This window comes from Hevea brasiliensis, chromosome 13 (genome assembly GCF_030052815.1).
Source record: "Hevea brasiliensis isolate MT/VB/25A 57/8 chromosome 13, ASM3005281v1, whole genome shotgun sequence".
NCBI classification, from domain to species: domain Eukaryota; kingdom Viridiplantae; phylum Streptophyta; class Magnoliopsida; order Malpighiales; family Euphorbiaceae; genus Hevea; species Hevea brasiliensis.
In genome coordinates, this window is record NC_079505.1 from 79,673,688 (window position 1) to 79,695,825 (window position 22,138).

Here is a 22,138-nt window from a genome sequence, read left to right on the forward strand (position 1 = left end):
CATGAAGGCTGTATTTGTTTTGCTTTGATGACAAAGAACATGCTATTTTTAATTACTACTTGAATCCACCAAAGAAGCTAATGAATTTCTGTTACAAGGTTACACTGGAATAACTTTTCTAGGTGTCTGGAAGGGAGTGGGAAGATATGTTAGGCTTACACAGATTGAAGTTGGAAAATAAACTTCTTGGAAGTGAACTAAGTTCAGGATCTGATGCATGCTCGTAGATCATAGGCTTCATTGATCTGGAGAAGGCTACATTCACATCTGTGTGCAAGTAAAATCTGTTTGATGTCATCATCATAGATTTTTTTGCAGCATTTGGGAAAAATACTAGCTGTCAAAGAATTGACAAAGGCATTCAGCTATTGGGAAAATGATATGTATTTACGTACATGAATCTTTTGCATATTTTTATCACTGTACAAAGAATTGACAAAGAAGCACACTTTCACCCCAGGAGAGAGTAAGAGACAAATAGCCTTAAATTTTGTCTTCCCACACACACCCTCTGGCAACATGAACATGTTTAAATGCGAGGAAAAGAGTGATATAACTTTTCTTTTCCTATAATTTTTTTCCAGAAGTCTGTCAATCTCTGCCAATATCTAGTTTGATACAATCCAGAGTATATATCACAGATTTCTTGTGCAAGGCATGGTATGGTAATCTTTGCCAGAGATATGATGATGAAATTGCAACCTAATGAAAGTGGCACCTTCTCCAAGGCCCAGGTGCCCTCATCGATAATATGAAGCAGGGATTTCTTTAATTTTGTCAGCAAACGCTTTGAAAGTCCCAACTTTCTTTAAAGTTCAACCAACCAACTAAAATGGAAGTACAACCTTCTCCCAACTTTTTGCCACGTTCGATTATTGTTCACTCCAATTTGAATCTAAACTCCAGGATCTAAAGGCCAAAGCTTTTAAGGGTTAATTATTTAAATAATATATTTTTTAAATTATTTATAATTTTAATATGAATTTAAAATTATTTATAAAAATAATTTTTATTTAAAAAAAATATTTTCAAATTTTAAAAAAGAAATATAAAATTATTAATTAAAGAAGTACTTTTAATACTAATTTATTAGCACCTCTTGTAAGTATGTAAGTCAGTAAGTGTATATCAACGTATCAATATGTATCAGTACTTAAAAAATCACCAAGATAATATTTTTATAGTAAAAAAATATCATTTAAAATTATGTTTTTTGAATATACATCAGAGAATGATTTAGATTATTGATAGACATAAAATACAAAAAATATATTTTAAAAATATAAAAATAAATTATAATATTTTTAAAATTTTACCTTACTTTTATATCAATTTTTCCCCTTATCTTTCTTTTCTTATAAAAAAGATTTATTCTGTTCATCATATAAATAATTATTAATGCATATAATTTTTTTAAGAGTATTGCAACTCTTTTTTATTTAATTTTTGTTATGAGTGTAATTATTTTTTATTAATTTTTTTTAGATTCAATAAAAGTAAATTAATTAAAATTAAGATGAATAAATTAAATAATAAATTAAATAATAAATTAATATTAAACATGAAATTTTTTGAAATAGAAGCATAAAATAGTTGAAGGTGTTTGATTAGGTGAGTAAATAAAGAAATAATATTATAAATTCTTGGGTGGAAATTAATAATTATTGCACAAAATATAAACAAAAATATTACATGAAATATATTGTTAGAATGTATTCTTTCAATTATCACAAGTTTAATAGCATAATACCAAAATTAAAATATTTCACATCATATCAATATACTAATTTAATTTTTAACTAAATTTATCATAAAATTTGACATATATATTAAAAAAATTATCAAAATTAAATTATTAAATAAACATATTACAACATTAATTAAAATAAATAATTTATATTAAAATTTAAAATTTACTGTAATTGCAATATTTTTACTTTTTAATGTCAAAATCCATATAGTAATTCAATTTGCAAATTCTGTATATAATATGAGAAAAAAAAGGTTGCATACATAAAAAAAAAAAAAAAAAAAAAAATATATATATATATATATATATATATATATATATATGCTAAATACAAAGGCGATAAAAGAAAAAAAAAAAAAGAAAAGGGAAAGAAGAGAGAACTTACTTAAGGGAAGGAAACTCTTTAACTTTAAAAAGAGTTATTTTTTGTAATTTTTTTTTTAAATGTTGCGATGTAGCTGTACCTGCTACTATAGAATTGCGAACTCAAATGGCGTTGTTATGCTATATTTATTAATTATATATATTATTTTAATATAATTATTTATTTTAAAATTATTCCTTAAAATCCAAATTAATGAATAGTTTTAAATAAATTAAAAATACTGTAATTATTTATCTATTTATAATTTTATTATGAGTGTAATTTTTTTTTATGATTTTAATTATGCTTTAAATTAATTTATGATATTATAACTTTGATTTTATTAAATGATCTTATCATAGAATTTTACTTTGCTTTAAATTAATGAAAATTTTTGCTTACTAAAAAAATTCATTCATTTTATTATATATTTTTTTTCAATGCAATACAGCAGTTTACTCTTAAAATTATTAAATGAAATGATAATTTTAATATAAAAAATTAAAAATTTTAATTAAGGTCAGTCTTTATGAATAAAAATTATATTTTAATTGATAATTTTTTATTTAAGTATTTAAATATAAAATTATTTATTCAATTAGTGAGTTGTGCGGGCCCAGCAAAGATTTTCAGGAGAGCCTGTCGGTTATCACGTTTAGCCACTATTTCTTTCCATTACTAACCGCTTAAAATGGAGTTGTTTTGCTGGTTGTCATATCTCAATCACATTTACTCTTGGCTGTGCTGCCTAGTACTGTAGCACAGTTCTTCTTCCATCCCATGAGAAAATTCAAGTCCTGGTTAGTGGTTAGCTCAAAATTCTAACCCCCAAAATTGTTATGATCAATCATTCACTCAACAGAAAAAATGCTTCCAGATATTAGCTAAACTATGTGAGTAATCTCATATATTATAGTGAAAATGATTATATTAAACACATTACATCTTATTTTTCTTTTTAATTTTAATTAAGATTAGAATTCGATTCTTGTAATATTAAAGACAATTTCAGTATCACTCGGCTAAAGCATGACAAAGCTTTGCGATAGTGTATCTCTCTTGCCTCTTGGTGGGGTCTTGTCATGATTAATATCAAACACTGGACACAAATATATATATTTTTTTAACGTTGGAATTGAACTATCAATGAAAAAAAATATTTTTTAAAATAAATTAATTAAAAAAATTAAAAATAATTTAAAATTAAATTTAATAAATTTTAATTATAATAAAATAATAAATAACTTATTTTTAAGAGTTAAAATATATATATATATATATATATATATATATATATATATATATTTTTTTTTTTTTTTCTTGAAAAAACAGTTTTTCCGTTTCAACCCAGACGGTACTCATAAGATGAGATGGGCCATGCCCGAAGGCATCAGTGAGGTAATCCTCACCTGAGACTTTAGTGTGGAGCCCACATTAGGCCATTGATATATGCCACGTGTCCGACAGCCCTCTTTTTGAGCCCATCAGAAGCCAGATTCTCCTTCTCATCCAGAGATTACTCTTCTTTCTTTAATCCCCTCTTGAACTCCATTTAATTAAAACTTGTTTACGCCTTTTTCACAAAAAAAAAAAAAAAAACTTGTTTAGGCCTTTACATTTTTCTCTTGCATGAGAACTCAAAACGAAAATCAGCATTAAGAATCCTAACTTTATTTCTTTTAGATTCCATTTTTCTTAAAATAAAATCTCACTGCATCCACTTTATCAGCCACTAAGAATTTTCCCATAAAATGAGGTGGGAAAGGCTCCAGTTACAACAAACCCATCAACAAGAAGCTCAACAACCCCAGAAGAGTAATGGGCCAGGCAAGAGGTGGGGGCATACCTGCAATTCCGTTAGAGGAGGGAGATTTCTTTATGTTTTCGGTGGATATGGCAAAGATAATTGCCAAACTAACCAAGTTCATGTCTTTGACACCGGTGGGTCTTCATTTGATTTCCTTCATTTATTAGTTTCTCCTCTTTTTTTTTTTTTTTTTTTTTTTTTTCATCCTGTGTAACCTTTCAATTTTGAGGTTTGATTCCGTTGTTCTCAGTCATTCTGAGATAAAGTTCTCTTTTTTAGGTTTTATGTGCTATACCTTTTCTGTTTGTTATGATGGAGAACACCTGAAAATGTTCTTTTAGGGTTTCTACGGGTTTATTTTATGGGGTCCTTTCTTTGGCATTAATTCCTATCACGGGTTATTTTTGGCTAAGATAAAGTAAGTTCCCTTCCCCTTTTTTCTTTTTTTTTTTTTTGAGAAGGGGGGGGGGGGGGGTGGGGAAGGGTGGGCGGGCGGGGCATGTGGTGGGGTGGTTTGTTGGGGATTGTGGTGGTGTGATAACCTCTTGATTGACCAAGGGATTCGATGGGGTTATAATTGGAGTTTTGTAGTGTTCTTGTTGCGAGGCATTAATACTTTTTTGGGACTTTGTTATGTAAAATGTGTTTGAGGTGCTTGTTAAGTTGTTGTCTGTTAGCTGTATTGACTGGCGCTAACTTCTTACCTTCTCTCTTCTGCTTTGCTAACTGGTATGGCTGGAGTATCGCAGTGCCAGAATTTTGTTTCGGAGGTGGCCAATGTTATGTATGAAATTGACTCGAGAAATGATTAATCATACTTAGTGTATCAATATATATCCTATTTCAGAATCTATGGACCACATGGTTCTATTGAAGTTTTGATCAATGTAATGGAGAGTAGTATATATTAAGTAATGCTTAATAGTGTTTATGGTTTGCTACTTAAGATGCATTTATCTTCTCTTGCTGGTGTTTTCATGGTTTCTTTGTGCTACAAATTTTTTCTCTGCTTTAAAATCATTACATTTTCTGTTATTGATTTTTTTCTTATGGAGATTTTTCCTCGGCATGGACATTGTTTACTCTCTGTTGCTGACATGCAGCGATGCAGACTTGGAGCCAGCCAGTGATAAAAGGCACTCCGCCCACTCCAAGGGACAGCCACAGTTGTACTACTGTTGGTGACAATCTGTTTGTGTTTGGAGGCACTGATGGGATGAACCCTCTTAAGGATCTGCATATATTAGATATTTGTGAGTGACACCATTCCCTATAATTTTTCCAATATATATTGTCCCTCTTGGCAGTTGGTATTGTTGCAAAGGAAATGCACTTATGTTGCTTTCCAGTTAGTATTAGCATGTATGATGTATGAGATTTAGACTTGCTGTTCGTTGTCTGTTTTACTCTGGAAGTCATGATGAGTTTGCTTGATTCATCTTCTTAGCACGTTTCATGTGTTTTAATTGTAGCATCACATACATGGATTTCTCCAACAGTGAGAGGAGAGGGACCAGAGGCACGAGAGGGTCATAGTGCTGCTCTTGTTGGTAAACGTCTCTTCATATTTGGTGGCTGCGGAAAATCTTCAAATGATAATGTTGAAGTGTATTACAATGATCTTTACATATTAAATACAGGTAAGCTTGATGTATGTATAGCTAGCTAAACCCTTGGGTGAGAATTTGACAAATTTGAACTTCGGTTAGTGTCTGATAGTGCATGCCATGCTTCTGTGTGGAAGTGTCTCAATATGGATAGGTTTCTTTCCCCTCTCTCTCTCTCTCTCTCTCTCTCTCTCTCTCTCTCTCTCTCTCTCTGGGGGTGTTTAGATTGTAAGGGTGTGTAAACATTTGGTGTGGTTTCAAACTGAACCAACCGAAATTAGAAAACCAAAAAAGGCAAAAACTAATATTATAGAAGCCAACCAAACTGAACATTTTTTGTTCGGTTCAGTTCATCAGTTCTCAATACACAGAGGCCATTTCTGAAATTCTCAATTCTAGATCCAAAATCAATACAGAAGGAAAAAAAAAACCAATGGGTCAATACAGAAAAAATATTGCAATTTCCAAACTGAATCTCATAAGAATCTCAAGAATCACAAACAATTTTCATAAAACAGAATAAGAAAAGTTGAATAAAAAATTAAGGAAAGAATCAACAAAGACAGATGCCACACCCACAAGCCACAAACATGGGCACTGAGTGAGGACCCATGAATGAATGGAGATCCATCACATAATTTTCAAGAGGGAACGCGAGGCAAAGGGATAGCCGTTGAGGGAGGCTGTGACTGCGTTTGTACTTCGGAGATATGCATGGCTGATGAGGGCAAAAGTATGGCCATCAAGGGTGGCTTCGTTGAGTGAGGCTTCCGGGCTTGAGGGAGTGAAGGCAAGAAGGACAGGTCACAAGAAGGCAGAGCAAAGGGAATGGAGGCAGAGGGATAGGGAATGAAGATGAGCTTGAGGGCTAGTGAGACTGAGAGGTGTGATGAATCTGAGAGTCTCAGGCATGAAACGAAAGGGAAAAGTGAGGGCAAGGAGGGGAAATCTTCTTTTTATACCAACATTCAAAACAGCAGTGTATTAAAGGGAGGAATATTGGTCTGTTCGGTTAGTTCAGTAATTTTGATAGGATTAACCAAACTGAGCTGAATAACTTTTTTTTTTTTTTTCTGAAATTGATAACTGAACTGAACTGTTTGACTTAAATAACTGAAAAAAAACCAATTTAATCGAATCGGTTCGGTTCGGTTTTCCAGTTATAGCCAAAACTTGCTCAGCCCTAGTAGGTTGGGAAGGCGAGTAGAGTAGACTGTTTAAATTGAACTTTCTAAATATTTTTTCGCCTTTTATGGACCCTGATATCTGTTTGTGTGGCATGTCAGTAAGTCAGTTATTGATACAGATAATGAACATATTATTTTCTTCCGTTTCCCTTTGTCGCAACAGAGACATTCGTATGGAAACAAGCAGCTACATCTGGCACTCCCCCTTCTGCGCGTGATAGCCATACCTGCTCATCTTGGAAGAACAAAATCATTGTGATTGGTGGTGAAGATGGACATGATTATTATTTGTCTGATGTACACGTCCTTGATGCAGGTTTTGCTTATTTTTATTATGCATATATATGTACATACACAACACACTTGCATGCAAGGGTTTGATTTCAGGTGTAGTGTCTAAATTAATGTATTTGTTTTAACTGGAAGAGATGCTTACTAGCATTTTATATGCTTCTATGCACTGTTTGATATTCTTGTGTTTTTTAGAAACTCTTGTATGGAAAGAGCTCAACACCACAGGCCAGAAGTTGCCACCTCGAGCTGGTCATTCCACTGTTGCTTTTGGCAAGAATTTATTTGTTTTTGGGGGATTTACAGATGCTCAAAATCTGTATGATGACCTGTACATGCTTGATGTTGGTATGTATAATGCTGCTGTCTATAAAATTTTTAGTGACCATCCAAAATCCAATTCCACTTAATATTCCCTGCTTTTCTAAAGAAAGTATTAGTAATAGCAATGGTTGAAGAATAAATTATTTAGAAGACTTGTGCTGTGGGTTGACACTTGACAGACATGTCATTTAGACACAATCCATACAGCAAGGCTGGTGCTTCATTAACTTAATATGTGCCATTGAATGCTTTTGAGCGCCAAATATATCATGTTTTAGATTGATAGTTACTGCTGTTTAAGAAAGATTTTTCTTTGACCGTTTGTATTACTAGATTTTCTTGTGAGGTTTACATCGGGTGGTGAATGGTTTTCAAAACATGTATATGTGGCTAGTTTGAAGACTGACAATGCCCATGCTTTCCTCTTTAGTGCTCTATTTATTTGTACATATGAAGGTTCCCCAACCCCCCCACCCCAAAAAAAAAAAAAAAAAAATCACATTCCTTTTCTGCTGCAGACGCCGGTGTATGGACAAAGGTGATGACTACAGGAATTGGGCCTTCTGCAAGATTTTCTGTGGCGGGGGACTGTTTAGATCCACAGATGGGTGGTGTATTGGTGTTCATAGGTGGTTGCAATAAAAGTCTTGAGGCACTTGATGATATGTTTTACTTGTATACAGGTTTAGTGCAGTCTTTTCAATTTTTATTTGAATTAGTTACTAAAGTTTCTTGGGATTTGATTATGTGATTCCACATATCCTTTAAAGAGCTCATAATTTTGCATTATTTGGATAGCTTGACAAACTGTTTAATTTTAGGATTTACAAGCGAACAAGATGAGCAACGGCTAGAAAAATTATCCTTAAGGAAGCAATTGAAGCTAAAGTGCCAAGAACAATGCCTTAATTCTCCTGTAAATGATAAAGCTATGGTTAGAATTGACACAAGTAATGACTTCCACCACACTCTGCCAACTTATTCCAGACCAAGTAAGATATTACTTGCTGTATTTTTTTATTGATTTAGTGTACATTAGGCCTGTACTAGGAGGTTGGGTGAAGGGAATGGGATGGGTTAAGTGCTTTTACATAAATCAAGTGTAAAGTTAGTTATTGACAGGGCTCTTTATCTAAATTTTCTCACATGCTTGCATGCCTTTAAAGATGCATAGGAAGTTGTAAGACTCATTTTATTCTCCCCTCCGTTGCTGTTGTTTTTATGCATTTTTTTTTTTAGAAAAAAAGGGCGGTTGTTCTTTAATTGCAATAAGAAGTAATGATTGAAATCAAAGCCGCCTCTGAATTTCCAAATCTCAATAATGGTCAACACTTAATCACTTGTAGTAATAGACCAGTGATGGAAAGAATTATGTAACAAAAACTTGCAAACAGATGTTCTTTTTTTTTTTTCCTTCACTCATCTATGCTGATGATAGATGTAGCGAAACGCTTTTCGAGTGGGACGCTTAATGATCAAACTTCTTTAGTATGCTAGCTGGAAACCTTTCCAATTACTTATACTGTATAACTGACTTCAGTAATCTTTTTTATCTGCTGAAAACTAAGCCATTGATATCTTACTCTGATGTTACTAGCACTTGGTGGATATGGGGTTCACAAGTTTGGTTTTATCAATAGAAACTAAGAATAGTGGTAATAATGGCGTGAAATTTATATATATGAAAAGGAATGTGAATTGGGTTCCGAAAACATTAGTGCTTTGTTTACAGGCAGAGAGAATTTGCAATTGAATCAAGTGCAACTTAATCAAGGGAAGAAGACATTTCAAGCCAAAGTTACCGAAAGCTTCCCCCATTGTTTTACCGTTGAAACCATCATAGATGGGAAGCCTCTACGCGGAATATTGTTTGCCAACAAGCCAATCACCCCCCAAATGGCTAATCATAATAATATTAGGTAAGAAATTGGTTATTTTTATTTTCCTTGTTCACCAGTGATGAATTAATGTGAATACATTTCCTTTGAATTATGGTTTCCTACAATTTTGTATGCCCATGTTAGGAAAAGGACTGGTGGGCTAATTGGCAGTGGTATGTTGAATGGCGATCACAACAACAAATCAAAAGCATCTAGAACCCTCAAGCAGGATGCAGAAGACCACATGCGACCGGACAATGCTTGTGGGAAGGAGCCTGCATCACATGAAAGCAAGACAGAAACAGTTGTTGCTTCTGATTCAAAGAACCTAGCATCTTGTGATGTTTCTCAGATCTGCAAGGTCTAAAACTCTTCCCTCTTTTCCCATACCTTCTGGTTTTTAGAGTATTGCTAGTTTGTTTTACCTGAAATTCTCTTCAAATGCTATGTTCAATACTCTATAGGTTAAAGTTTGATCACTTTGCTGAAACATGGTGAGGATCTTTGATGATAGGAGATGGAAATTACCCAATTTTGCATTTATCTTATCTTTATTTGTATAGAAATTGCGTAATATTGTAGAAGTTATTGTAGACAAAGTTTGGCGTAACTACCTACCTATAATTTCTTAACGGTCTATGTTAGCTCATTAATAAAAACTTGGGGAATCTTTGATGAACTCGCATTTAGTCTTGCCTAACGTTTACTGTGCATTGTTTGTTTAATGCTAATGCAACTTGAAATTGGAGAGAAAACATTAAAATACAATTCAGTTTCTTTTCTTTTTTCTCCATAAAAAGTTGGGGGAAGAAGAAATAAGTTTGATTGTAAAAGGTGATCAGGAACATTCTGTCACACATGTATTGCAATTAGTTGCTTTGCTTTTTCTACTGCGTACCATAGGATAGTTGCAAACATTTTGACTCTCACGCATGCATTGCAACTGTGCTCTTTGTGCTACACATCACATGATTGGTTAATGGCTCTTCTTGTGTTCTACAAACTTCTATGCTTTATTACCTCTTTTTTTTTTCTTTAATTATTTTTTGATGAATGAAATATGTTTTTGCTCTGAAATACCATTTTTATTGACGACATTATCAGCAGTTTGTTCAAACATTGGATGAATAACTAATTCTGCATTTTTATTAGTCTAATGTGAATTGACTTATTGATCACTATCTTTTGAATTTTCTGCAGGTCCATGTGAACCCAGAATCATCTGTAGCTTCTCTGAATTTAAATGATGATATGATAAATGATGCACCAAATTCTGGTGCTAAATTTCCAAACATAGCCATGGGATCACTTTGTCACTAAATCAAGGTATGAGTCGAGGTTCTGGAAGCATTTTATTCTAGAGAACATCAAGGGTGGCAAAATCCAACCAAGCTCTATTTAAAGGTCCCAATCAATGTTTGATAATGTTGGGCTAGGTTAGGTCAGAAGGTTAGAAACCATTTATAAATGGGTTTGTTTGGATTGTGTGGGGGATGGGACCTATCATATGATCTAGCCAATAATCCTAACATTAAAAGGAAGGATAAAAATGCAAAGGGAAACATGAAGCTTCATAGGAAGCTTTCTTTGAGTTAGTGAAGTATAATTGGGCTATGTTTTGGTGGTGACAGCATGGTGGTTAGATGAAAAGAAAGTGGTGGTTTGTTAAGTGAAGGTGGTGGATTTGTGGTGGATTTGGTGAGGCTTATGCAAGTCTTGAGAAAGAGCGGTAGTGAGGGCTTAGGGAAAATCAAGAAAAGGGGAACAGTAGCTAGGAAGAAAATTTCATGGAATACCTTAATGACATAGTTATTTTTAATATAATAACTAGTTCTACTAGTATTAGGATTATAAATCCCAAAATATGAAAATACTAAGCCAATCTAATTAGGAATATAAAACCAATACCAATTAGGAAAATAGTAAATCTAAAGTAATAATAAAATTTCTAAATAATTGAAATACTATTTGCTCATTAAACTTTCTAAACAATAGAAATTTAAACAACTTAATTTTGCAATGAAAAATTAAATCAAAATAATTCTTAAATCCGGTCTTCCTTAACTGCATCAACTAGATTCCCTAGGTTGTGGATACACCACAAGGTGGAGTTATTTGTGCAGGCTCTTTGGAAACAGTGAAGGGAGAAAAATTACCAAAAATTTTTTTTAAGTTGATGCGAACGACCATTGTTGGTGGAGCCTGTGGTGGAGCTCAATGTGAAAAAGAGAAAACGGGTATTTGCAGTGGCATTAAAAAAGAGGGTGCACTTTTGAAGACTATATGAATAGATGTCAACTAGTGTCTGGAGGCGGGATTTGGTATGTTCCAGCCCATAATCCTAACATTAAAATTAAGAATAAAAATGCAATAGGAAACTTTGAGTTGGGACCAAGTATTTTACAGTAATACTTGGTGCAAAGTCTTATGGCAAGCAAAGCTAGTGTGTGCAAGTGAAGTTGAGATAAGCTTCTCTAATCTTGAGTGTGTGAGAGTGCTATAGAGAGAGCACTAAGTTTGGGAGGTTAAACATCATTGTGTGTGTTGGGTTAAATGGTTTGTTAGTATGTGAGGTTGATCAATGGTTATATAATTCTTCCAATCAATAGGACCTTACAAGACTATATGAATAGATGTCAACTAGTGTCTGGAGGCGGGATTTGGTATGTTCCAGCCCATAATCCTAACATTAAAAATAAGAATAAAAATGCAATAGGAAACTTTGAGTTGGGACCAAGTATTTTACAGTAATACTTGGTGCAAAGTCTTACGGCAAGCAAAGCTAGTGTGTTCAAGTGAAGTTGAGATAAGCTTCTCTAAGCTTGAGTGTGTGAGAGTGCTATAGAGAGAGCACTAGTTTGGGAGGTTAAACATCATTGTGTGTATTGGGTTAAATGGTTTGTTAGTATGTGAGGTTGATTAATAGTTATATAATTCTTCCAATTAATAGGACCTAACAAGTTCTGATGACCCAATTTTATCGTATTCTTCATATAGTACTAATTTATGATTACTCATGATCTTCAACTAGTTTTTGTTTTTATATGGGGAATCAGTTTGAAAAGTCAACTGTCCCCAATATTATTTTGGGGTTGGATTAGGGTTTTGAAGTTGCAACTCGAGTAAATAGGTTGCTTCAATGCTTATTGAAAAGGTGTTACTCTTCGTGCTAAGCATGTTGCCATACAGCTATTTTCTGCTTATTTCACTAGTACAAAATGAACTTTTTCTCCTCTTACTTCACAGAACAGAAAACCTATTTAATGCATTGCCACTAGTGACAGTTGCCTTCAAGTTCAATTCTGCTTGATTTTGATCGTGTGAATCTTGTTGATACATTCTCAGTTCATTGTTTGGACTTTGGTTGATTTCTGTGCTACACAGCACTCCATTCTAATGCAAAATCTGCAACCCAATGTTCCCAGACAGCTAGAGATGGGTTTCTAATGGGAATGGGGAGGGCTATCTTCTGTTTTATATCTCAAGTCCGTTAAGCAAAGAACAATGCCACAAGGGACAAAGCTGTTCTTTTTTTAATTGGTGTGGTTTAGTATTTTTCCATAACTTGCATGGTTTAAGTTATATACATTAGAGGGAGGAATTTTTCATTTGCCTTGTCAAAGATTTTCGTGTGAACTGATTGATGTTAACAGATCACAGGACAACTGTCGAGGTAGACGGTGATCCAGGGAAATCAGTTTCATTGGTGAAAACACTTGACCTTGTGGAATGACACTACAAAAACCACCTGCCCTTGAACATTAGTAGCTCAGAAGGTGGTCATAGATGCGCATGACTGGTGGTGATGCACAGATTCTGCTAACCGGTGTGATCTACGACCTACCAAGTTATTACTTTTTTTCTTTCTCCACCAACTCATAGTCTCTTCTAAATTTAAACACTAGTTGTTCTAATATAATGATTAACTGTAGCTATATATGTTGCCCTTTACGTGCTATGTCTTTGATTAGTTACTGTTCCAGATCTGACTGTTCACGGCGACGAGGAAGGAAAAGAGATTGCTTATACGAAATCAGACTCTAATGGGTAGCTTATTTATGTGACAGAATGTTGTTCTCAATGTAGTTCAAGTAGGCTTGAAGTAGTAATATCTTTCAGCTTCAGTAAAGTCTATCATGTCTCGTAGGTTATAGTTTCACGGAAATTGCACGAATTTGTCTTTACTTTTTTAATTTTGTAATTCGTTCTCTGAAAAGGAAGTAAATTATGGGATACCATTTTTACAGCAGTCGCTGATGTTTCTTTTATTCATAATTCTTCTTTGTTGTGGATTAACTTGGTAGAGTTTTGACAAGGAGATGATGAAGTTGCCTATGTCTAAATAGGTAGTGGATGGGCCATCAATGCGCATAATTTTAATTCTTTTTTTATTAATCCATGGCGCTTAAAATAGATATGTATATATATATATATATTTTATTCATAATAAATTGTTAATAGATAATATATTTTAAAATAAATAAATTAATTCATGTACTTGTAAAATTATAATGCAAAGACAATATTTAACAATCGAGGGAAAGCATCAAAACGGGAAGGGAAAAGTTTGTTTATAATTCAGTCCTGTCTTTCCTATTTGTTTCAAAAATGAAAATCACAGCTAATCCCTCCTTCAAAGTCGGAACAAATGAAACACAGCATGGTTATACGATTCATGGTTGGGATTATGCAACAGAGGATAAAAGAGAGGGGAAGTAACCTAGGATAAAAGAGAGGGAAGGAGCAAAGTATGATAGGGAAGATTGAATGATTCTATATAGAATGATAAGCCACTTAAAATTAATTGCATGTACCTTAACAAATAAGGAAGAGGCCCAAAAAAAAAAAAAAATTAACCCGTCAATTTTATTTTTAAGTAGTCGTTTCTATATGTGTTAATCTTCTAATGGCTTTCATCCCATGTATTTACCTTGCATGAAATCACAGAGCCACATTTATCACATGAGATGAGCATTTAGTTAAGAAAAAGGAAAAAAAAACTCTAGGATTGCCTATGTTGTGTAAGATTCATTTGTTCAAACAAAAGTACTTATAAATAAGATCCAGAGAGCACCGGTCCAGCCACCAGAGCAACACATCAAGTGGTCAGGTCCTTGAGATCATGTCAACACAAAACGAAACTGAGGGATCAAGGAAAAGAAAGCAAACACGCATAACTACATAATATGTATGATACGCAATACAGATAATTGTTTCCAACTTTTAACACATTAAAATATTTTTTGTCCTGAAATCGAAACAGCCCTACAGCAATAGTGAGCAATGGAATGCCATGATATGATATCTCATTTCCCGTCACCACCAAACAGGTAGTCCAGTGAAGACCCACCACCAGGAGCTGCATGGACCTTTGTTGTAGGCCGATCCTGTATACACAGCATTTCCACAAAATCAGCTACTGGAGAATACCCATCAAAATCATTTTCATTCAAACACACTTAAATTTTATGATTTTTTTTTTTGTTTGATACACCTATAACCACTTGTGGTGATTGACATTACACTAAGGCAAAAACTAAACATGCCAACAATAAATTCCAAAACAAAATGATAAAAGAAAGAAACAAAAAATATATGCTCTGGCAATATCTTATTAACTTGTGACAAATAGACCATCAAACCAGGTGTTCGGTAGCATTAGATGTGTTAAAGGGTCATGCCAATCGCCAAGAGCAGTAGCAGCAATCATTCTGTCCAATCCTCAGGATCCTCTCATTTAGCCATAATGAACTATGGATAATGTAGAATGGAAAGATGAAGAACTTAATACAATTTAGGAATTTTTTCATTGTAAAATTAATTACAATTAAGAAATTTAAGAGTTTTATTTGATTTAAAATTTTATTAATAAGCTTATTATTATTTTCTAGGTTAATTTTGTTTAATTTAGTATTCCTAATTAGGTTGAAATTAGGGTTCTAAAATTCTAATGTGATTGAGATTTTTAATTTTATAAATAAAACCTTGACTTTTTATTGTTATTAGATTAGATTAGCTATGATAATTTTATGAAATCAATAATATTTTAAGAATTAGTTTTCTTTCCAAGAATTAGTCCTTAATTTGTTCTTTATTCCTTTTTGTTCTACATCAATAGCGAAAATTTGATCCTTTGACCCTTCTGCTGTGCCTTCTAAAATCCCACCCTTCCATTGTGCCATCTCATAGTTCCTTCTACCTTCGCTAAATTTCTGCCGTTAGTTTACTACTATTTAAAAAAAACAAAAAATAGAAACTCAAAGAAACAAAATCATCGAGAGAAACCTAGCACCAACAGTCCCTTCACCAAGCCATTAGCACCACCCTTCCCTGCACCTATCCATCACCGTCCAGTCACTAGACAAGCATGCCGCCATCACCAGACCGCCCAGGTAGCCCTCAAGCCAGTCGTCCAATCATAAACCCACCACAGATTGAAGTAGATCTCATGCAGCTTACTGTGAGTTGTGTTGCACTAGATTCTATTCTTTATTGCTCTCGTTTGCCTCCCACATCACTCTCCAACTGCAGATTGTGCCACAACTAAAAGGAGAAATTTGAATTTTCTTGGATGAGGTATGCTTTTTTAATTCGAATACCATGTAGTGGACTGATAATGAAGGACTATATAGTGAAATTACTTATTCTAAGGTACAATCATATGAATTATGGGATACAATTCAAATAATAAAAGCTGAAATCAAGGACTATTATGAACAGCTTAATTAAATATCTTATTTGATAGATTTTCATGGTGGTCCTACTTGTGCTCCTTATGGTTTATTTGATGAGTATCAAGATATACAACTAATCTTACAACACAGGAAGAAAACACTTAAAGAATGTACGCATGATTATCACGTTCAACAAACTCGTCAACAAGTTAAGGATAAAGAAGTTGATGAATTTGAAGCATGGAAAGAAGCACATCTGTTTCAATTGAGAGAACGTTTTGATACAATAAAAAGTAATGAAAATATAAAGACAAAAAGTGTTAAAAAAGTAAAGCAACAACAACAAGAACAACAAGAGAAGCTTGAAACTGAAAAGCAACTTGAGGTTGAAGATGAAATTGAAAAAAAGCAACATGAAGAACCTAAGACTGAAGAATTTGAAGATTTGAATCTTGAACATACACCTGTTGAAGAGCTTATTCTAGAACAAGAAACTGATGAAGCTACTCAAGCCATGGAAGTTTCAATGGAGACTGTAGAAAATCAAGTCGTTCCTATTGATTTGAAGAACATTTCTGTTATATAAATATTTTTCAATTAGGAGTAAAACTCCTATAGGATATCCTTGTAAAGGATTCCTAATTTATGTAGAAGTAGAATTTTAATCCATTTAGAATAGGATATGATTGTGTGTGTGTGTGTCTATATATATATATATATATATATATATATATATATAAAACTCAACTCAACTAAGCTTTTATCCCAAAAATTTAGGGTCGGCTATATGAATTCGCTTTCTCCACTCTAAACGATTTTGGGTTAAATTCTCAGAAATGTGTAATGCTTCTATGTCATGTTGTACTACTCTCCTCCAAGTCAATTTAGGTCTACCAATTTTTTTCTTTCTATCCTCTAACCTAATGTGCTCTACTTGTCTAACTAAAGCCTCCGTATGTCTACGCTTCACATGACCAAACCACTTCAATCTCCCTTCTCTCAATTTATCTTCAATTGGCATCACTCCTACCTTTTCTCTAATACTCTCATTACGGACTTTATCTAGTTTAGTATGGCCACTCATCCACCTTAACATTCTCATCTCTGCAACTCTTATCTTATACGCATACGACTCTTTTAGTGCCCAACACTTACTGCCATATAACATAGTCAGTCGTATGGCTGTACGGTAAAATTTTTCTTTTAACTTATTGGGAATCTTACGATCACATAAAACTTACGTGGCACGTCTCCACTTCAACCAACCGGCTTTAATCCTATGACTAACATCTTCCTCACATCCCCCATCTACTTGAAGGACTGAGCCTCGATATTTAAAGTGATTACTTTGGGACAGTACCACTCCATTCAAACTAACTCCTTCCCTATCACCAGTTTGGCCTTCACTGAACTTGCAATGCATGTATTCTGTCTTCGTTCTACTTAACTTAAAACCCTTTGATTCTAGAGCATTTCTCCAAAGTTCTAGCTTTCTATTGACTCCTTCTCGTGTCTCATCTATCAGAACAATATCATCTGCAAACATCATGCACCAAGGAATACTCTCTTGTATATGTTTCGTCAATTCATCTAAAACTGATGTAAAAAGGTAAGAGCTTATAGCTGATCCTGGGTGTAATCCAATTGAGATCGGAAAATCTCTTGTGTCCCCTCCCACTGTGCGTACAATAGTAGTTGCTCCTTCATACATATCTTTCAACACTTGTATGTACCTAATAGATACCCTCTTTTGTTCTAATACATTCCATAAGACATCTCTTGGAACACTATCATAAGTCTTCTCTAAATCAATAAAAACCATGTGTAGATCTTTTTTCACATCTCTATATTTCTTCATCAAGCTTCTAATGAGAAAAATCACTTTCATAGCTGAACGACTAGGCATGAAACCAAATTGATTGAGAGAGATAGAAGTATCATGACGTAGTCGATGCTCCACAACTTCATAGTATGGCTCATGAGTTTAATTCCCCAATAGTTTGAGCAACTCTGTATGTCTCCCTTATTTTTAAAAATAGGTACTAAAATACTCCTCCTCCATTCATCAAGCATTTTCTTTGAGTTTAGAATCTTATTAAATAATTTAGTTAACCATGCCACTCCCATATTTCCCAAACACTTCCACACTACAATTGGTATTTCATCGGGTCCACAGGCTTTGCCCACTTTATTCTCTTAAGTGCTTCCTTTACTTCTAAAGATCTAATCCTTCTAGTATAATTCACATTCTTTTCTATTGTTCTATAATCTATATTCACGCTATTACCATTTTGACTATTATTAAAGAGATCATTAAAATAATTTCTCCGTTTTTTTTTAATGTCCTTATCTTTGACCAACACTTTTCCTTCTTTATACTTAATGCACCTAACTTGATTAAGATCTTGACATTTCCTTTCTCTCCTCCTTGCTAATCTATAAATATCTTTCTCCCCTTCTTTAGTTTCAAGTTTCTCATATAACTTTTCAAAGGCCTGTGCTCTTACTTGACTAACTGCCTTTTTTGCCTCTTTCTTTGCTATCTTGTACTGTTCATAGTGCTAAAGATGCAAAAGAAACCGTGAAGTTCTTCATTTCAACTTTGACGTTGTCTTCCAAGGAAACAAGACTGTGCATTCTCCTCGTGTGTTTCTTGATCTTTCAACACTTCAAGACTCAAGGACGAGTTTTTTTCCAACCAGGGGAGAATAATGTAGAATGAGAAGATGAAGATCTTAATACAATTTAGGAATTATTTTCATTGTAAAATTAGGAAATTTCAGAGTTTTATCAAGTTTAGAATTTTATTAATAGGTTTATTATTATTTCCTAGGTTTATTTTGGTTTAGTTTAGTATTGTTAATTAGGATGTAATTAGAGTTCTAAAATTTTAACGTGATTGGAATTTGCTATGACCTAGGGTTTCTATTGTTATTAAATTAGATTTGCTAAAACAATTTTATGAGATCAATAAAATTTTGAAAATTAATTCTCTTGCCAAGGATTAGTCCTTGATTTGTTCATTGTTCCTTCTTGTTCTACATCAATGGGTAAGCCATAAATTCCTATTCACTACAGTAATGTCCCACCCCCTCGAGATGCAGGGAATGGTTTCCACCCTGCCCTCCCCTCTCCAGTCCCTACCCCTTTTGAACACACAAAGGTGAGCACCCACACTAATGGCAGATATTCAATTCATGAATTCAATCTCCAACACTCTTTAATTATAACTCCAGGAAAAAAAGCAGTTGCCAGCAACTCTTCCACTAAAAGTGGCACCTATTTTTGGCAAAATGTTAAAAGAGTGATACCTGGCTTACATCCTCAGCATTTAGCCCAAAAAAGAGAATCACATCATTATTATTAAATTATAATCAGAATGTCCAACATGTAAGCACTAATCTAAAGTTTTCTTTGTCCAAACTCCAAGGTGGTGATGTGCCAGTTAACCACGCAGCCCTCTAGAATCAATTGTTAGCAAAAGTCCTTTCACAGGGTTAATAAAGTTCAAGGATGTAGAAATGGAATTGGGCATACTGCATATTGGCAACCTCCATGACCACCCGGGATTTGCCGGAAAAATTTTCTAGATCATAACACTCATAAAAGGCTTGCAATTCAAACATGTTACTTCACAGCTAATTTTATGCATCCTGTCCCTAAAGAATTTATTTATGGATGTCTTACCAAATGGACATTTAAATCTGACTCTGACATGAAGAATGAGAATGTGAAAATGTTGATAAAATCCAAGGGCAGCCTAAATGCACATGATCAACTACTATCAGGCTTGTCATTCAGAAAATAAATCCAGCCTTCCACAAAAGCAAGATAAAATGTTGCAATAGTCTAGTATCTTGTGGAAGACTGGCTATATAGTACTAATTTATCTTTTTTATTTATTAATTATAGATGTTTGATGCAAAAAATGTGGCAGAAGAATTTATTTGTAACTAAAAACATTACAGTGAGGAAGTTGCCACAGTTCTGGCCATCAGCACGGAAATAGTTGTTAGCATTGTTCCCTGGGACACCAGCTGGAGTCTGTTGGCTGGCATCTACAGGTGCAGCAGCAGGGGCGGGCTTCTGAGCAGGTCCATTGCTCGCAACATGTCCCAAGTTTTGAGGAGGAGCTGCAACGTTATTATTAGTTGGTTTTGGAGCCTCTCCACTTCCAAAAAGGTATCCCAAAGAACTCTGCCCTCCACCACTGCTTACTCCACGACCCATTATATCAATTCCAACTGTTATATGAAAAAATCTAGGGTCTGCAAATATTATCCATTAGAAAAGAAAATAGAAACTCGAAACTGGAAGCACACAAATTTCTAGCAAATGTGCAAAGGAGAAGGATAAGAAAACTTCAGTGCTCAAAACTAGCAACACAGTTGGAGAAAGATTTCAGTATGCATTTAACTTCCCGTTTGTCAAAAGAATTACGAACAGAGAGAGATTTCTAAAGCAAAAATACAAATGATATTCAAGAACTTGCAAACAGTGACGCATGCAGATTCCAGAGACAAGAATATAACTCGTGCTGTGGCCCGTTAAAATTTAACATTTACAGTTACCAAGACTTGGAAGTCCTTAATACCAACCACAATCACAATCACAATCACAATCGCAGACATCATTCACGATTAAGCAACCTCCAGCGAAAAAGCAACACCTATTAATGTGTGTGTGTGTGTGTGAGAGAGAGAGAGAGAGAGAGAGAGAGAGATTTTTAAAATAATTAACACATTTCACATAAGAAGCACCTTAATTAAACAGCATAATTAGAATAAAATAATACTAATTCCCACATTAACCAAACAAATCTCATATCGCAAAAAATCAAAGCTCTTTCTATGAACATCCACCCTAATTGATCAAAATCTCACAGATCCAAGCGAGATGTGACTGAACAGAACGAGATAGAGAGAAATCAGAGAAAATCACATTCAACCAACAAATCATTGAATTATAGCGCACACGCTAGGTAAAACTTGACAGGTTGCAATTTTTTTTCCTTTTCATCACCCACATTTCCAAGCGAAACAAACAGAAAATCGAAACGTAAGGAGAGCGCTAGAGAGAGAGGTGCACTAACCCGCAAATGGTTTTTTGGATCAGATCTGAATGCAAGCATGTGAAGCACTTTGAAATTAAGAACTAAGGTGGGGCCACTAACGAGATTTTATTTTTAATTCAATTAATTTATTTTAAACATTAAAATAATAAAAATATATATTTTTCATATTATTTTCTATTAAAAAACATTTTAAAAATTGAATTTATATTACAATAATTTAAAATTTTTTTGAGGTTAGTAAAAATTAAAAGAAAATGTTTTATATAGTATATATAATAATAATAATAATAATAATAATAATAATAATAATAATAATAATAATTTAAAGATATTAAATGTAATTGATTTTGATAATTAAGATATAATTTAATTAAAGAATTCACAGGCTAAGTTTTTTGTTTTTATTTTTTGTAATTAATGTTACTAATTTATTTTTTTAGGGTAGATAATAAGTTAATATTTGAAGTATGTAAAAAATTATAGATCAAACTTTTAATTTTAATTTAAAATAAATTAATGTCTTAAATTTTATTATATGAGTAAAATATTTCATTCATTTAAATTTAATTTAATTTACTGTTAACTATAAATTAAACATTACGTAAAGTTCTAATAATTTTAATGTTATTTTTTAAATAAAGTTTGATAATGCCACTTGAATTTTGTTATTGTTAAATTAATATTAAATTAAATAAAAATTAATTATTTTTATCAATTTGATTTCAAGCAGAAATAAAGTATGTTTACTTCTATTTTTATTTTTTAAGAAAAATAATGAAAATATAAAAAATGTGTTCACCTCTCAAAATAATTTTTAATTTAAAAAATTTAAAAATATTTTTCTTATATTTTATAATTAAAAGAAATAAATTATTTATCTTAGCCTTCGACTTCTTTTTATTAAAAAATAAATTATTATAAAATACATTTAAAACTCATTTTATTAATAAAATTATTTGAATATGTGTTGTTCATTCATTTTATAATGATATATATTTTTATTATAAATAAATATTTAATTTTAATTATGATAAGTTATAATATGAATTTTATTACAAAAGCTTCATTTACAAAAAGAAAAAATTGTAAAACAAAGGCTAAATTATGAAAAAATAACAATTTAATCATAAAATTTTCATATTATTTTTATTTTTATTAATAAATTTATTTAAAAATATAA

General features: G+C 32.9%; 2 protein-coding genes across 7 annotated transcripts; one reads left to right on the forward strand and one right to left on the reverse strand.

Moving 5' to 3' along the window:
• Positions 1 to 3,638: 3,638 nt before the first annotated feature.
• Positions 3,639 to 13,459, forward strand: LOC110660772 (uncharacterized). Of its 6 annotated transcripts, none has more exons than XR_002496006.2 (12): positions 3,643 to 4,055; positions 5,025 to 5,174; positions 5,394 to 5,561; positions 6,879 to 7,031; positions 7,202 to 7,354; positions 7,849 to 8,013; positions 8,152 to 8,322; positions 9,063 to 9,249; positions 9,355 to 9,571; positions 10,411 to 10,536; positions 12,864 to 13,057; positions 13,194 to 13,459. XR_002496006.2 is itself a non-coding variant. In XM_021819199.2 (11 exons), exons 1-10 carry the CDS (start codon positions 3,866 to 3,868, stop codon positions 10,528 to 10,530), a joined length of 1,674 nt encoding a protein of 557 aa, XP_021674891.2. In that variant the 5' UTR covers positions 3,643 to 3,865; the 3' UTR covers positions 10,531 to 10,536; positions 12,864 to 13,459. The 6 variants fall into 6 exon arrangements, 4 of the variants coding, with proteins under 4 accessions (XP_021674892.2, XP_021674891.2, XP_057988363.1 ...); XR_002496007.2 differs by having other exon boundaries at positions 12,864 to 13,036; XM_021819199.2 differs by having other exon boundaries at positions 12,864 to 13,459.
• Positions 13,460 to 14,241: 782 nt separating this feature from the next.
• Positions 14,242 to 21,106, reverse strand: LOC110660773 (protein SPIRAL1-like 3). The gene is made up of 3 exons (XM_021819203.2): positions 20,977 to 21,106; positions 19,851 to 20,152; positions 14,242 to 14,597 (listed from the first exon to the last, which is right to left on the reverse strand). Exons 2-3 carry the CDS (start codon positions 20,112 to 20,114, stop codon positions 14,517 to 14,519), a joined length of 345 nt encoding a protein of 114 aa, XP_021674895.2. The 5' UTR covers positions 20,115 to 20,152; positions 20,977 to 21,106; the 3' UTR covers positions 14,242 to 14,516.
• Positions 21,107 to 22,138: the final 1,032 nt, after the last annotated feature.